Source organism: Chelonus insularis, unplaced genomic scaffold (assembly GCF_013357705.1).
Source record: "Chelonus insularis isolate UGA/USDA-ARS -01 unplaced genomic scaffold, ASM1335770v1 contig_94_pilon, whole genome shotgun sequence".
Taxonomy (NCBI): domain Eukaryota; kingdom Metazoa; phylum Arthropoda; class Insecta; order Hymenoptera; family Braconidae; genus Chelonus; species Chelonus insularis.
Window position 1 is genome coordinate 3,237,576 of NW_023276783.1, and position 18,581 is coordinate 3,256,156.

At 29.0% G+C, this 18,581-nt stretch overlaps 1 protein-coding gene and 1 long non-coding RNA gene across 7 annotated transcripts in view; both read left to right on the plus strand.

The window, feature by feature from the left end:
- Rab26 (RAS oncogene family member Rab26) overlaps window positions 1-18,581 on the plus strand; it is a 164,452-nt gene that overhangs the window by 113,797 nt on the left and 32,074 nt on the right. For all 6 annotated transcript variants that reach the window (XM_035092595.1, XM_035092594.1, XM_035092593.1 and 3 more), the window contains 2 exons: window positions 2,142-2,375; window positions 14,212-14,322. In XM_035092595.1, coding sequence (XP_034948486.1) covers window positions 2,142-2,375; window positions 14,212-14,322 — 345 coding nt within the window. The remainder of the gene's footprint in view (window positions 1-2,141; window positions 2,376-14,211; window positions 14,323-18,581) is intronic.
- Window positions 14,765-17,944, plus strand: LOC118072599 (uncharacterized). Its single transcript, XR_004691020.1, has 3 exons — window positions 14,765-14,898; window positions 15,156-15,408; window positions 16,582-17,944. It is a non-coding gene; the product is annotated as an uncharacterized lncRNA (long non-coding RNA).

The following is an 18,581-nucleotide window of genomic DNA, read 5'->3' on the forward strand; positions in this document are numbered from 1 at the left end:
ACCAGTAAGAAACTTCGTGTCTAAGTCTTTAAGTTAGTTCTCATACATCTTGTATTCCCGATGTACTGCTATATGTATAGATACTTTTTGCGTCAAGCTATATTACTTCCGGATTTAATCAACTCTTTTTAACGACTCTTACATCAACTCAATTGCCTCACATATTTACACTACTTTAGAATTTTAAATATGAAACATACAGTTATAGACAGGTGGAAGACTGAACGCAATGAAAGTTTTTTAAATCCTAAACGTTTAGCATTTTATTGGTTTAAAATTAAATTTTTTTAAATATTTTATATAAATTTTTGAAATATAAATTCGAATAATGTTTTAGTATTAAAGTATTAACACTAAGGTATAAAAATCGGGGGATTGTGGGAAACGTTTGGGGAACGAAATTTTTTGTTTTTAATTTATGAGGCCTATGTAGACAATGAACAGATCAATGAATTTGTGAGAGTGAAATCTATTTATTGCACTAGTAAAAATCGTAATTAGAGCATAATTTCGGCTAAAATTGAAGCAAGTTCCCGTTTTACCCCATTTTAGGAGAGAAATAATTGATTTTTCATATGTTTGACCTGATTCCGCATTTCTAGGCGTTAAGACGAAGAGAATGAGTGGTCAAACTTGAAAATCGGACAACTTTTATTTTGCGACCCCAAAAAATGGCAAGTAGTACCCCTTTCCATTTTTTTCAGCCAAAAAATAAAAGTTCTTCGATTTTGATGATTGAGGGCTCATTCTCTTCGTCTCAATGCGCAGGAATGCGGAATCGGGGTACAGCCCGGAAAAATACATTCCAACCCCCTTAATAAGGGGTAAAACTGGATACACATTAAAAACCACCATCCCCTTGACTTTAAACCCTAATAACTCATGAATGGACGGTCCAATAATTGTTTTTAGGGACGATTTAAAACCCTCAGAATCTAAGCTAAATATGCATATTCATAAAAAATGTTAAAAAAATTTCATTCACCCTTAAAATCGCCAAAATATTTAAAAAAATTACATATTTTGGGGAGTTTGCCAACTATTTTGGCAATTTTGAGGGTGAAATAAATTTTCTAAACGTGTTTCATGGATATGTATCTTTAGCTTAGATTCTGAAGTTTCCAAGCATCCCTTAAAAATCGTTTTCTGATAATTTATTCACAAATTATAAGGATCCGAAGTCGAAGAGTAGATGATTTTTTGGCTTTACTTTAACTTTAGACCTCTATAACTCTTATCTGAGTCATTTAATAATAATTTTTAAGGGATGCTTAGAAACTTCAGAATCTAAGCTAAAGATACATATCCATGAAACACGTTTAGAAAATTTATTTCACCCTCAAAATTGCCAAAATAGTTGGCAAACTCCCCAAAATATGTAATTTTTTTAAATATTTTGGCGATTTTAAGGGTGAATGAAATTTTTTTAACATTTTTTATGAATATGCATATTTAGCTTAGATTCTGAGGGTTTTAAATCGTCCCTAAAAACAATTATTGGACCGTCCATTCATGAGTTATTAGGGTTTAAAGTCAAGGGGATGGTGGTTTTTAATGTGTATCCAGTTTTACCCCTGTTTGAGAGTGTTATAGTAAGTTTTTCCGGGCTGTGCCCCGATTCCGCATTTCTACGCATTGAGACGAAGAGAATGAGTCGTCAAACTTGAAAATCGGAGTACTTTTATTTTTTGGCCTAAAAAAATGGAAAGGGGTACCACTTGCCATTTTTTGGGGTCGCAAAATCAAAGTTGTCCGATTTTCAAGTTTGACCACTCATTCTCTTCGTCTTAACGCCTAGAAATGCGGAATCAGGTCAAACATATGAAAAATCAATTATTTCTCTCCTAAAATGGGGTAAAACGGGAACTTGCTTCAATTTTAGCCTAAATTATGCTCCAATTATGATTTTTACTAGTGCAATAAATAGATTTCACTCTCACAAATTCATTGATCTGTTCATTGTCTACATAGGCCTCATAAATTAAAAACAAAAAATTTCGTTCCCCAAACGTTTCCCACAATCCCCCGATTTTTATACCTTAGTGTTAATACTTTAATACTAAAACATTATTTCGAATTTATGTTTTTATTCAGTTGTAGTGTTTGGTGATATATTTTCAAAATTGTTTCTGGGGTTTCAGTCGATGGAAACGGGAGATGAGACATTTGAAATGGATGGAGAGGATCAACAATCAATGTTAACACCAGCAGATCAACTACCCATGACAACTCCATCTCCAACGGGTTATAGGGACTATCAACCTCCGGCAGAAGTCTTGGGTTACAATGGTTATCAATCAAATATCTCTCGAAATCTCAACAAATTCAGTCCAAGACGAGACTTTGGTAAAGAGGAGGTTGAAGAAACTCACAAGGTAAGAATTTTTCTGTAGATAATGTATAGTATATAAGTTTTCAATGACAATTTTTTAATTTTTCATTGGCTAGTAAATTCATTCATAATTTCAAACCGAATTTATTTTCAATCGTTCATGATATTTTCTTAATTAAAATATCGAAAGATTGAGATATAAACATTGTGCTACGGAAAAAATATCAACCAAATATCATTAACATACTATTCAAAGATTATTCTAAAATTGTTATCAGCATTCTCCCCAAGTGATAGAGAAAACTCTGAAAAAGCTTTCGAATTTATATCAACAGTCTTTGATAAAATAAGTTTGAAGACATTCTGTAATGTTGAATTATCACAAGAAATATTTTTCGAAAAGAATAGTTCTTTTAATATTATTTTATCAAAAATTTATACAACCTTTTATAATGAACCTAATTCAATCATGCATTAATTTATTGAAAGGTTTTGATGCAAAGAGGAATATTTTTAATGTAGCTAATTTTATCTTTATTTAGGAATTTATTTCTAAGCGATTCCCTGGAATTTCTAACGATTCTCGAAAATCAATAGACTCTCTGTGCTTTTAATATCAAAAATTCTCGCCAGAAACTTTCCTTTCAACCATTGTTTTAACATTTAATTGAAGTCTACACATATCCCGAGTACCCTTAAAGTTTCAAACACCATGTAATAGGATAAATTTAACAGCAAACCAAGTATCGATTGAAATGAAGTCCTCAAAAACTCGAAAATCCATTTTGTATAAATATATCGTAAAAAGTTAATTTAAATATCATTTTAATTCATCTAAAACTTGATAGGTTTTAGAATAATTTTAAAAAAACTAATAGATTATCAATCATCTAAAAGTTAGCTATTAAAAATAAATAAAAAATTGAAGCATAAACATCAAGTAATTGGATTTACTTTTCATAGCCAAATATTTCTCTCAGCATCACGTAGAGTGTGGGTTTGATTTTTTCTTATGCAAAGAGATTTATCCTTGAAGTTTGCCCTCATGTTGGTAAAGCAAGTGGAATAATGATCGCGAATATGTGTTCTCAGCTCGTGATAGTCTGGTACTGCCCCCAGTATATAGTTTCTTTCCTTGTCTGATTCCTTTTCTTGAATTCCCCTCTCACGGTTCTCTTTTAGCTCTCTCGCGTCCTCGTCGTTTTTTTTTAAGAAGACTCGAGCCTTGCTGTCTGACAACACCGCACGGGTTCTTCTTCTTTTCTTCTTTCGTTTCCTTCTACGTCTTTCCTTTGGTTTCTACCTACCTATACTTCTATACCTTGAAGCTTGTCGTCTATAATTTCATCCAGATTATGTATTTGCAAGGGCGCCGCGCAGTCGGCTCGTCCCTATAGTCTTTAGAAAGAGTCCGAAGAGAGGCGGCAAAGTGCTGACTTCTTTGGTAGGATTCAAGTATAGGTACCTGGCGCATAGAACCGGTAGGGGGTCCTTTATCGTCACGAGCCGGTTTTTACCGCGCTTTCTTCGCTCCTCCTCGTTCACTGGCGCTCTTAAGACCATACTCAGCTACCCTATTCCCCTATTGCACTGTCATATAAGGGATAATTGCCTCAGTCAACTTGCTGCAGCATTTCTTCTTTATCCTCGGAATTTCTAGCCAATCAGTCACATGCCACTGTAAGTGAATAATTAATTTATGCTTAGAATGAAATGAATGGTGAATTTAACAATAATTACACTAAAATTTATTACATCAAATTGTAAATAGGAAATTATTTTTGATACCAGTTATCGATTTTTTCAATAGAGGTTTCTACATGCTTTAAAATTTGGTACTTCACTGCAAATCTTGATTTTCAAACACATGTTTTACACATTGAAGTGTGTTAAAAACGACGTCACCATGTGTTATTTTAAAACACTACGATTTGCAGTGTATCAATGAATGTTTTTACTGACATTTAATACCGACATTAATTGTTGATTGGATCAGTGGAAAAGTTTCCTTTCTGCCACCAAATTATTCGAATGATTGGCATTAAACAAGGAGAGAAATTCAGTAAATATTACCCTGCTGTAGAGAGTAACAATAGTACACTGCACAAAAATAGTAAAATTTACCCTGCAATATGAGAATTCTTACGAAGTGGAAGGTAAAATTATTATACTATCTTTCAGGGTAAATTCAATATCTTCTGTATAGTGTATCCATGATAACCCTGCATAGTCGGAGAACTTTTACCTAATCCTTCTCTCCAGAAAACTGGAGAGTGGAAAAAAGGTATAACAAAATGTTTATAGAAGTTTGTTTTAAAATTAAGAGCTTTTAAACGTGGGATTAATGTAATTTGTGATTAACAAAATAACAAATCTTGTAGTTGCTCTTGCAGAAAATCTGCCAATGGTTTAAGATATCTATCATTTGCCATGTTAGCGGTCATGAGAATTCCATCATATTTGTTTCTTCCATACATGAAACCAGTGAAAAGTCCATTTTTAGTAATTATTATTATGGTCTAAGCATGGTTTTCTAATTTCCATTTGTCAAACTTGTCAAAATCTTTACATTCTACCACATCATTCACAAATGTAATAAAATATTTTAATACTTTATTTTTCTTACAACTCTATAGAAATGGCATAGAGTTTTGTTTGATGTAGCTAACAAAAGTGGTGGTAATACCATTGTAACAATTTTTTTAAATTGACCAAGTTAAATACATTTTGATATTGATATTCATGTAAGTCTACCTTGAATGATTGGTTTTGAATATTTCGGAATGAAAACCTCGTCCAGATGTGATTTTCGAGTTCTATCTAATCAAAAAAGTTCACAGAGTTTCATTAGATGTGGAACTCAATTAAATCCAGAAAACTTTTCTCACTGGAATCAAAGTTTAATGCAAAACTAAACCAAAATTAAAATAAAATGATGAGTTTAGTTTTGTGTAGCATATGGTATCAAGTAGAAAAGCCAATTTTTTTTTTAACGATTAGAAAACATGGTAAAAATAGGCAGTTATATAATTATTTTATTGCAAGGTTCTGCAAACTATTTTGCATCAAATTTCATTTCTGAAATATGATTAAATATAGACTTTTTTTTATAACTTCCTCTGTCTGAAATTACGTTTTTCTATCATCTGAGCAAAATCATTTGCATATTTTATTAAAAATACTATTCAAGTTCCATTTAAAATTGTCGAAAGAGTAAACTTCTTGTAGTAAATTAAATAAAACAGAAAAAAAACCTGAACAATTTTACCCATGCATATTCTTTCAACATCAAATCTTAAAAATAATTTGAAAGCAATTGGAGAAAATTTTCTAATGAATACTTAAGTATCTAAGGTAATTAAGATAATTTTAATTATGTATGCATCATTGCATTACTTTCACATTTAACGATATATTGTTAAGTTAACATACAGCATTACAATTAATTACATAAAATTATTATTACATTATACTTAATTAAACTTATCTCACTTTCGTTAGTGTAATACCATGTAATTGTGTGCTAATCTTAATAATATTACCAGACACTCATAGTTCAGAGCATCTTCTTGCAACAAACTCGGTGGTGGACAACGGCCCACCGGAATGCGATTAAGCACCGCTTAAAGATATCTTCCACGTACATGTATGAGAGGCGCTGGCAAGGCTGTCTGGCCTTAAGCGCGCATCTGGCAGAGTCGCGTACCCGCATACAAATTAAGTTAGCGTCCTCGTCGTCGTAACACTTCAGGAGACTCCTCTGTTGCCTATTTCGTTCTCTCCTATTACCTTATGAGAAGAAAAAAAATCCTCAATCAAATACCCAAACATACAGGGTTTAAGTGATGTGGGTAGTCGACGATCTGAGCTAAGAAAAAAATTAAATTGCGGTAGTTTGTTGGAAATGAAATTCAGAAATTCTTTTTGATGTACATACTTGAAATTATACATTTTTTTTAATGTCTATGAAAATAAATAAACGTTTGAATTGTATATGACATATTTTTTAATGTATGTAAATATATTGGAGGAATTTAAAAATTTAAATTTTTAGTAATAAAAAAAATATTGCGACATTATTTATTCTAGGTTGAGTTAGAATTTTATTTTTCAGAGATATCTTTTTGGGTTTTTATTTCATTCAAGTTGGTATTTTGATAGAGTGATAATATTGATGAGAAAATAATTGAGTAAATCAAGTAATATATGATTTAAATCAATGAAATATACTCTTGAGTCTGTAGTTATTGAATATTAGTGACATGACATGATTCTTTGCTTGATTATAGTAATCAAGTATGATAGAAATTGATTTACTTACATAAAATACCTCGACTATTGATTCAAATCTTTCTTTACACAGTTTTGTCCATTATACAATCAGAAAAAGAAATAAAACTATTTTTATCTATGTGACTGTTCACTTATTACAACTACTTGACCAATTACTTATGGATTTTGTTATAAACTCGACGCTGCTTATCAGTTTATTACGCTCTTTAGAAGTCTTTATCGAAGTTTGGAAATGAAAAATATCAGAATAAAAATAGTTGAAAAACTATTGTAATTGTTTACAAAAAATAGTCAATTTCAACTGACAAAAAAAGGATTCAAAAATACATAATTTGCTTTGGATCATGGAAAAATTTGAAACTAACTTCCAACACTGTCAGTTGTTACTCTCTAAAAATAAATCAGTGAATATTTATTGCTTGCAGTGATAATAATAGCACTAATTCAAACAATGATAGTTTTATAACTGTAAATAAGTGAATATACACTGTTTTTCAGTGATTTTCACTCATTTATTTTTAGAGAGTAGGTTAAAAGAAACATATTGTTCGTAAATAAAAAAGTATCTCAAGTATTTTTATTGTTGTATTGATTTTAAGCAATTAGTTAGTCATGTAATCAACGAAAGCTTATGTCTTCGTAATCTTATTGCTCAACATAAATTTACAAGCTGCTTAAGAAGTTGACATGTTTTTTTTCTCACTTCGATACATGTAACTAATAATCTCATGTCCAAAATATTTTTCGTTTTTTTTCTATCATCGTAATCTAGACATAATATTTAATCCATACATTTACGAGAAGTTAACATTTATCAAATTAATTAAATGATAAATTATTTATAAAAAATTAAAAATACGTGGAAATATCAACAAATGTAGATGTTCAGTCCAACAAATGATCATTTAAATAAAAATTTGAAGCATTGCATTTTACTATAAACACCAAAATGTTTATTTTTTGTCGCAAGGGAAATAATTCTTCATTTTACTGTCACGTTAGTTTTAAATTGTTATCATGATTGACATACAAAATCCATGTATCTTCAATGAGCAATGGTTTTCTTGACAACATCATAAAATTTCCATGAGTCTTTTTTTATCTGCGTGCGCATGCGGAGCTGAGAAACCGCGTATTCTCACGTAAGCACGTCTTGCACTGATAGGCCGAGTATCGTTATCTCTATGCACTCGGAGCAGCATATTTATAATACTAAAAGAGAATACTCGAGCTCCTAAGAACTATTATTTATGAAGTAATAATTACATATTTCTGATATTAAGTATGGTTCATGATCAACCAGTGTGCAGCAACAAACAATAAAAAAAATGATTTAAATCATAATATTTTAAGTAAAGTAAATTTAAACATAACTACAAAAACTCATTAATTTTAATAATTAAAATTTAATTGATTAAATTTATTTGTTGCTATAATACCGTTATTTTTTTATTATCTTTATATAAAGACATCTTTATTGAGCATCAGTTTATGATAAGTAATTATCTAAAAAACTAATTTTATCAACAATTAACCATAAATTGTTTATTTTTAATTTATTTTATTTATTTAATAATAGCCAGTGTTTCAAATATGAATAAAAAATAAAAGTTTCTATAGGATAAACTTAGTAAGTAACTTATTATTTAAAAACATTCACTGAAAGTAGTTTTAAAAAGATTGTTTTTTGATCAGCCATGAGTTAAGAGATATAAGTTTCAAGTGTTTTTTCTTTAATATTTAAATAATTGTTGAAAATGAGCTTACGGTATATTTGAAAAGATTTCATCCTTGTGATTTGGAGGATGTTTTTCAATACTTTTTCCGTGATATTTATGCGACTGGGCTGATATTACTATTCCAATTAGCATACGAATGATCACGGCCTTGTATTCACAACAGTAGTGAGATGACTTGGCTTGTGATAACTACATATGTAAATGTACTATTTTTATTTCATCTACTCTTATTCTTTCATATAATATAGGCTACATTTTTAAGCTTCATTTTAACATTGGAATACAAAGTGTGAAGAGAATGAGACATATTTTTTCTTTTATTCGTCGCACGAGTGATTGCCTTGACATACTCATGCTCTTACAGACACATTATTGTGGACTGCAACCAGTTCAAGTTGATTTCAATGACAAGTCTGGTATGATGGGTGTAATTGAACACGCCTTTGCTAAGCCCTGGATTTAATTTATTCAAAAATAAAAAAAATCATGATGATTCTCAAGCATGGCTTTTACGTCTAAAGATGTGATTTATTGATTGAAAAATACAGATTATGGATGAGAACCGCTGACAAACACTTGGTAGTTCTCGACTCTGTTTCCTTCCAGCATTTAAGTCCGACCTTCGTTGGGTGTAATGCGATCCTTTGCGTTCCAAAAAGATCTACGACATTCTTAGAGACATCCGCACGTCTTCTGCATTGCCTTTGAAGTCTTAGAAAAAAATTTATTACTCATTTTAATGGACGAAAAATGACAATGCAGAAGTTGGAAGCACTGAAGTACTCTTTTGGACGTGCGGGAGCAGTGAAAAGACCGTTGACTTCCGGTTAGATCGTCGCGCGACGCGCAATACCAACGAGGTCACTAACCGACTGTGTCAGGAAGCCACAAACCGTAGATATATCATTTGTTTCATCACTAAAAATACTTAGTTCTCGAGATATCTTATTACTATTTTTTTATTTTTATTTTCTTCTACTACTTGAGTTTTCAATTGAATTGTACTCATTCTATCAACAAAATATATAATGTCTCTAAAATGTACACAGAGAGAATTTTTTCACTAAATGTAAGTGGAAAAAATGACAACTCCACGTTTCAAAGTTTAAAAGTACAAATATTTCTGTTCAACAATGAATTTTCGGTTGTAAGTAATTATTTTACTAAGATACCTCTCAAGTATCAAGTAAACTCTCCATGTAAGATCTTTAATAAATAACATACGTTTAGAGAAAACTTTTCTGTCATATTCTCCGGGAATGGTAGGTCATGCACTGCAATAACATGTGGATAAGTTCCACTTTACAATGATGTGCAGAATGTGGCCTCTGCTGATGTGATACTTGAGAAAAATTTTTCGTTTAACATCACATTAAACATAAATTTATTTCTTCTTCTTTTTAAATAAATCAATGAACATTATTATAAATCAGTGACTCTTTACTGATTATCAGTGTCAAGTCTACCACGAACTGGACAAAAAAATAGTCACTGAAAACATTCTCTCTATGTAGTTTGAATGTATAATCAATTATCGTAATCACATTAAATATCAGCGTTATGTTTACTTGAGCGTATTGTCATTTATCAATATTTTACAAACAATTACTGATGTTGACAATTAATGGAACTTTATAACACAATCACTAATTCTTTTTATTTTAAGTAAAAATTAAAGCTTAGAATTTATAAGATTGAATGAAGTATTTAAACTTATGGCAGTTAAGTAGATTATAAAAAACGATCTTGAATTTTGCACATCGTTGTTATTATACTTCTTATATTCTGCAATTGACTAAAGAACAAGTTTGTCTTAATACTCTTTGATATTCATTGTTCTTTACTAAACAATACATTTCTTACAAATAATACATTTTTCTAAAAATGGATCAGTGAATTCACTGGTTCATTTTAGGAGAGTGTAAACTCAGTCTCTCAAAAGAGTTACAGAGATGAAAAAAATACATTCAAAAAATACTCGCAATTATTTTTTAAAAATAATAATGTAGAAATTCCATTTGAATGTATAAATAACCGCACTATAATAAAGTGTAAACTTTTAATTTGGAAAAAAACTTTTAGAGTTGTGAATATATTTTTATAGGTCTTGTAATCATTAAAAAAATCTTCAATGATATGACACGTACATCGACGAGGGTAAATATGATATTTTAAAATTTACAAGGAAAAGTATGATGGGAATTTTTTTATGACATTACAAAAGTATTTTAGCATGACTTAAGTATCTGGAAAGTTCATACTAGTAACAACGAAAATCTTCGCTTATGCTGTAATACTACAAGTGCAATTTTATAGCCTCTTATCAAGCATGAATTTCCGTTATATCCTTTCGCAATGTCACCTTTCCTGTTGGTAACAAAAACAAGTTTTTTTTCTAAAATGTATATTCTGCTATGATTGAAGCAAATAAGATTCATTAAATATTGAACAAAAAGTTAATTAAGTTCTTTATTGATTGATTAAATAATGTATATGTCCTAAAAAATTATGGACATGTTTTAAAAATTCAAACGTCATTCTTTAAAAAGTATCTGAAACTGTTATTTTATATCTTTTGATTAATTTATCGTAATAACATTGAAATAGCTTTAAATTTATCATTGCTATGGATTTCCAATTAATTTAAATTTTTCATCACAAGAAAAAAAAGAAAATTATTTTTTCTTATATGATTGGTGTAATATCATAACTAAAATTATAAGGATAACAATTTTAATAAGTAATTTAAAAATACGAGTACAATAACAAAAAAGGTATATGTTGTAATTTGGCCTATTCAATTTTTATTTATCGAATTACTCTGAGCTGCTTATTTTTATTTTGATGAGCCTGTCAATTTTCCAAAGTGAACTAGCACATATTAATTGTGACATTGCTCAAACAGTTCATCATATAGCCTTAATTAAAGGTCAAATTTTATAATTTAAATGGTTTTAATTAGTCTATAGACTCATAGCTATCGGAGGGATTGTAACACTTTATCCCTGTTAAAAAAATTCCCACTACAAAATACCCTTGCACAAATACATTCCCTTGCGAAAGTATTCCCCATAAAAAAATTGTACGCAATTAATAGTAATATTAAATGGTCAACCGGAAATAAATAATTAAATAAATATTTTCTATAACATTTAATAATTGGTCAGAGTGAAGGGAGGAAGAGGAAAGACGTATTAAAAATCCGTGTAAAATTAGATGAAATATATTTTTGTACGAAGATATTATCTTTAGGGGATGCTTTTATGAAGGGATGTTCATAAGGGGAGGCAATTCGTCAGGGGATATTTTGGTAAGGGATAAAGTATTTGGGATATTTCGTTACCTATCTGTACCAGAGAAGTGGCAAAGTTTACTCTTGTTAACTCAATCAAATCGTGTACTTTGTTTATTCAAAATTAACAAACAACTCGGGTCGACTTGGCGGCAAGTGTAATTTAACTAACTCAAAGTGTTGAATACTGCTCAATTGTGAGATCAACTCAAAAAATATTTGTTACTAAATATTATTATTAATTTATCAACTGAAATTATTGCCAATTTTTTATTACTTTCTACAAGTTTCGACTAACTTAATAAGTTAATTGTCATTATTATTTTATTCTAAATTGTCGATTTTTGTATACATTCCATCAAATACTAAATCTGGCTTTCAATCTATATTATATAAAGAATATAGTCTATTAAAAATTCTCTATCATCCTCGATCAAACAATATATAATAAGAATTGAAAACATTCGTTTTAGACTAATTACTAAATTAAATTTGAATTATTACATAAGATATTTATCTCATTAGAAAATTAGTTTGAGCTTTTTAAAAAAATTATCAAATACTTTGTTGGTTTAATTGAAATATAAATTTGAATTTCTTAATTGAATTTTACTACAGATTCGATAAATAATATTGTAAGATTAATTATTGACATGTCTATGTTATAATTACTCTGTTTCTTTTTAAATTGGATTCTTTGAACCATGTCAAAATATATCTAAAGGTCAAATATGGTTGGATTATTCAATATAACTCAATTTTATATAAATCAAGCAGGTGTATTATTCAACTTTCTTCAAAAATTGAATTTTTTATTATTTAATTGGTAAAACAACAGGTGTTTCACTCAAAAATTGGATAAAAATGACAATTATACATTTATCCCTTTTAATATGCTACACTCGTGCACCAATTGTAAAGAAGACAAGCTTATTTCCCTCCGGTTAGGGTATTAGGGACGTCGCTTGGATTATGTTGCAAAGCAATGAAGCAGGAAAATCCACGGAATAAAGATAGAACATGAAAAATAAGAGATGAGGAAAAATAGAGAAAGAGCTAATAATATTTTGTTTTTTTGTTTGAATAATTATGATAGTTTTTCTCGGCTATCAAAATTGAAAGAGAGTTTATTTTTCATATTTAATTCCTGAAACGAAAAAAATATTGGCAGTCTTAAACAACCTTGAAAAGTTTATCAGTAAAACTATCACTAAGAAAATAAATTAATGATTATTAATGAGGAAGTAATACTTCTTAAATTTCAGTAAAGAAATTAACTTTTGTAGCAAGTTAATGTTTGTGGTAGCATAAAAGTTAATTCATGAGGATAAGTCGTTTTCATTAAAGATTACTTTAATACAAGATGATTAAATACAGTTATTTAATTAAACTTAACCTCTATAAAGTATGTGAAATGAGATGTTTCAAACAATTAAGAAGTAATAAATTTTTATTTATTATTCAAAAAGTTTTTTAGGTCTCGATTTCAACTTGAAATGCACTTAAAAATATTGACGTCTGTATTGCTGAATTTAAATAAAATACGGAACTTTTTTTTGCTTATTGGATTCTTCAGTCACAACAATAGTCAACAATTCATATTTGATTCAATAGTTTATAATGTTTTGAGACTGAATTATATTTAATTGAATTCGAACAAAAGTATGTAATACAGAAATGAATTCAATTTTAAAACAGCTATTCTTTGTTGTTCCAAATCCATAATTTTTTTTAGACTAAGAAAAATTAATTGGATAATATACTTGAAAATTTCCTGTACTAACTGTAGAGTTAATTCACTAAAGTGAATTTTTAAATCAAAATCCCGCATTACTGTGAACTCTAGTAAAAATGAGATAACTCTGCAAAATTCACTGAAATCTTTTTCTCCGTATCTAATTGGTTAACTTATGTTCTTAATCAGTGTGTTAAGTACCTTTCTACTTTGTTGTAAACTTCATACAGAATTTTATTGTACCTTTTCTACTTACCCGAAGCAGATGGAAGTAGACATCAAACACGATTTTGGTAGACGTCCAAGAAGTTTCTGAAGAAAAATACTTCAATTTAAAAAAAAATGTTTATTGAAGAGTTTGAATTTTAATGTAGAAAAGTATTTTTTGTTTTTGATTTTACAGGATTCGAACTGTAGCCAATTGGCTATTTAGAAGTTGTTTAATCTACTTGAAACGTGATGAATTCAGTTCTTTATTTATTGAATCGAAAGTAGTTTCTCTCCCAGAACTACTGCCCTATCTAAAAATCGATTGAGTTAAGTTAACTTTTTTCAACTTAACAAATTGTTGTGAAAAACTAAGTACATTTTTAGTTTCTTTTTCTTAACACAGAGAGAATCAATTTGATGGTCTTTCGGTGACACCCCTTGCGTGATGGGAAAAATTACTATACAATATAGCAGACTACTTTGATAAATTTTGCTCCTATATGAATCATAACAAACAATTTGTTAAAATTATTATGCCTACTTATAAATTCAATATAAAATAATTTAAAAACTATTGTATATTAATTAAAAAAATGTTGTATGCTTCTAGACGATTCTTTTGGGCGATAGTGGTGTTGGTAAGACGTCTTTACTTGTTCGGTTCGATACTGGAAGTTTTCAAACAGGAAATTTTGCTGCTACAGTTGGTATTGGATTCACGGTAAGTTTTGTTTCTTTAAACTATATTTTTTAACAAAAATAAATATATTTATATATCCATATCTGTATGTCGATGAAACAAACAAGTGGAGGTAATGTCCCTTGTCGACAATGAGAGCAATACATTTATGCATGAGAAACTATGAAAGACAGTCTTTCGTGTATACGTAAATGCATATCTGTTGCACCACATGCATTTACGTCTATGATCTTTCTTGCTTTAATTCATTCGTACAATCTTATTTAGGTTAAAAATCTTCAAAGTGATTGTAAGACGTACGTATATGCTCAAATTTAATTGTTATTATCAAAACATTTTGTTTAAAACTAAATTAATGTGAAAGAAATTTAAAAGAAAGTGTGAACTTACAATTTAATTCAGTATTTTTAATAAATTACGATAAATAATATTTTTATGCTATTTCCAGCATAGTTTTGAGTTATGCAAATACTTCAAGTGCGTATTACAGATTAAGGTCGATTAATAAATTTATGTCGTTTTAAATGGAGTTGATATATATCCTATTTCACATGTTTTATTGTATCAATATAATGGCAAAATGACAGCCTTTACTAGGTAAGTTGTATTGTCAGCGAAAGTAATTTGTTTATTGTGAAATAAAATATATGAAAAAATATATTCATTCCAATCGTAGTTATGAATACAAAAAACATAAATAGTTCACAAATATTTGAATTAATGCAATTTAATTCATTAATTCATTGAAATCTATACCAAATGATTACGTCATCAAACATTTGGTAAAATTGAATACAAATTGTCATACCATAGGATTCATCACCTAAAAATATCTTATGTAATTTTTTTTATAGAAAAGCTTCTTCTCAATGTTTCTATTAGATTGTTTGCAATAGAAACAATAAGAAAATCAATTTCTTATGTGGCTTGTACAAATCGACAAGGTGGTGAAGCGAATAGTATAGCGAAAGAAGGAAATAGAAAGATGAAGAGGAAGATAAAATAAAAAGACTTAGTACAGAAAGAGCGGAGAAGAGTGAAAGGGGAAGGATTGGAGCAAGGGTGAGACGTTAATAAATCAAGTCAAGTTTGACAGTGGCAAGTGAGGTAAAATTTTTTTGGCCTTTTTGTATTTTTTCTTCCGTCTTCTATACATCTACATTCCCCGAGACGCAATTGTGGCTTAAAAGCTAAAGTTCTTATCACTTAAATTCAAAAAAGTTATTATAAAAACCGTGAAATGGTAGTTCTATTAAATTGTATAAAATAAAAATATTGTAGTTACTAATTTTAAAACATTACAAGACAATCGTTCTTACTCCATTATTTGAATATTTTTTCACTCTTATTTAGATCTCTTTAAGTTTAATAAAGATTAAAAGTTCACTAGAAAGCCTTTGCAACTTAATTAAACTGACATTGATTAAATACATTGCGGGTGCTCCAATAAAATTGTTCTCGATCCTCGTGGTTAATTAGCAGAAACGTGAACAGATCACTACTCTTGTGAATGTCTTTCAACCAGCTATCTTCTACTGTATTCTCGGCTATTTCTCTAACTCTTGTTCGCTCTTATCATTAAGTAATTGCTGCGGGTAGCAATTTTTCAGTGTTTGATCATTTTAGACATAACTACATGTGTATGTTATACTTGTTTACCATTACCTACTTAAATAAACATAAGCATTTGATTCTTTTTTTTATAGAATTTTTTTTATTCATAACACGTTGTTAGGAGTCTTTATAATATACAATTTTTGATATAATTTTTAGTGAAACAATTCTTGATGATGATAATGGAAAAAAACATCGTTAAAAATAATGATTGTCAGACGTTATTCTTCATAAAAAATTTTATATTCATATCTAGATATAGTATGTATGCAGAATTTAGCTTTGAAATGACAAAAGGAAATTACTCATTCCGCGCTAGTTTACATCTTCAATGTAGAGTCTCCATTAAAATGGACATATTGCAGTTTAACAACTATCAACAAGTGTTTTCAAATGATATTATCAAAGTCGTTTTTATATTTTATTATAAGAAAATGATGTAAGATTTCTTCTGATAAAAGAATATGTTATAGAACTTTACTTAGTTATTTATCTTTCAATCAATTTATTTTTAATTGGTAAATAACATCAAATTAATCAAATTAATTATTAATACATCAGAATTTATAGAGACTATGATTTAGTGAATTAGTTATGGCTAATTTTTACTCAGCTAAACAGGATTCATTTTTAACTAATCCATTTTTATTAAACCTTTCTTTTCAGTGTTCATCACAGTATTTTGTGGAAGAAATTCTAGCATTCCGAGTATTCACACAATCGTTTACTTCGTCCTCTGCTTCCATCAAATGACATTTAATAAAATGTCTTTTTCTTGATTTAAATAAAGCTGTACTGTTTTCCTCTGGATATATTCAAGGAAATACTAACCAAAATCACTCTCCAATGTACCTATTACGATGAACTATCTGTTGTATACATCAAAAGCGATTACACGGCTTGCTTGATTCCTATATTCATAGAAATCTCTGATTTCTGAGCACGAAATGCTTTGTTTAACACCCATATTACATCCCTCGTGAACATCCTGTTAAGAGGAACGAGAGACATTGCTGATGCTGTAGTATATAGAAACAAATCCAAGCTGTACATGGGTACAAATGATGTGTATACATATTTTCTGATCATATGAGTGTATGTGTGTTTGTAGAAAAATTTTTCTCTTTTATAACTGGGAAAAGAGTCATAATGGTGGTTGATATGTAGCCTTACGCGGCAGGACAGTCGTTAAATGTGGTAAGGGCACCCCTATGTTTTCTGCATTACGCATCCCACTGTGGTTGAGGGGTGACCAGAGGGTAGTAAAAGCTTCAATTTGCGTTTAAACATAGTCTTTAGATCTTGGAGCGGAAAAAGAAGTCACAAAGTGGTGTTTTGTATAGGAACGTTGTGGGTAGTTTTTAAATCGTTTTTTAGTTTATTAAATGAAAAATAAATCACATTTTATTGTATTTTTTACTACATAGGTTTTTAATTTTCCAGTGGAAAGTTATTAGTGTACTTGATCTAGAAAATTTAAATTCAAATACACAATATATCTTTGTGTTTCAAGGTTTTTTAAAGTACTTTGAAATTATTTTTGAACAATGACATTGAAATGTACGAGAATAGATAAAAGTATGTATATGGACCTTTTTCCAGTAGCATGAAAGGCTTTTGGTAGCATCATAGTATTTGTATGCGCAGACGAAGGTACACGCGTGTATCATTGTTATTGCTGTCTTACAGTGTATAACGACTATCTATGTAACTAATATTATTGTAATGATGAAAAGAATCTTTATAAAATTTAAGTTTGTCGAGATTTGTATTTTAAGATGACCATGAAATATAACAAGGTTTTTTAAAATGCGATCAATTTTCATCACAGTTTATCTGTCAGGCAAATCAGCCCGTGTTCAACAGAAACAACTGAACCGAAAAATCGAATATTCGGCATAATTTTATACCCAAAAGTGACGTTTATATAATAACAGTAACTAAGTTATGCTTCTAGTGATACAAGAAATGCAAGTCATTCTTAAATATTTTTAGTAATACATTTTGTTTCGATTTCTTTCCATCAATCTTAGCGGGACATGTTGTCAATATGTATCATATTTTATTTTTATATTTCTAATTTATAAAGATTTGATTACATTTACGAGTAATCTTAATGGTTCTTCTCGGCTATCATTATTTTATTTAATAATAAAAACTATCTTTTCACAAATAATGTATTTATGTAACTCATTTTTTCAATCCAATTCAATAGTGAAATAGTTTTCCAGATGTTCATAGTTTTTAAGAAGGCAAGAGAAAAGAAATGAGTGAAAATACTTACACATATACTTGCAATTGTTATTTAAAGTTTTTGATTTGATTATATTAATTTACTATAAAATACAATCGATTTTCAATATTCCACTTCCACGTCTATTTAAATTACTTTTTTTTTCTCAGAAAATCGAATTACTATAACTTATCGTAAACATTATTCGCCTTCTAAGTTTAGATTAATTCATCTTAGATTAAGTATTTTTCCATGTAAACTAATTTTTTTTATATTTTATTTATTTTAAATTTTCTAATAAAATAAAAAACTTTCTATTAAGATGAAATTTTATTAATGATTAAAAAAAAATTTCTTCGATGCAGAATACAACTTTTTATTGATTATGATGCTGGAAAAGGTAAAAAGAAAAAAAAATTAACGGTGAAATGAT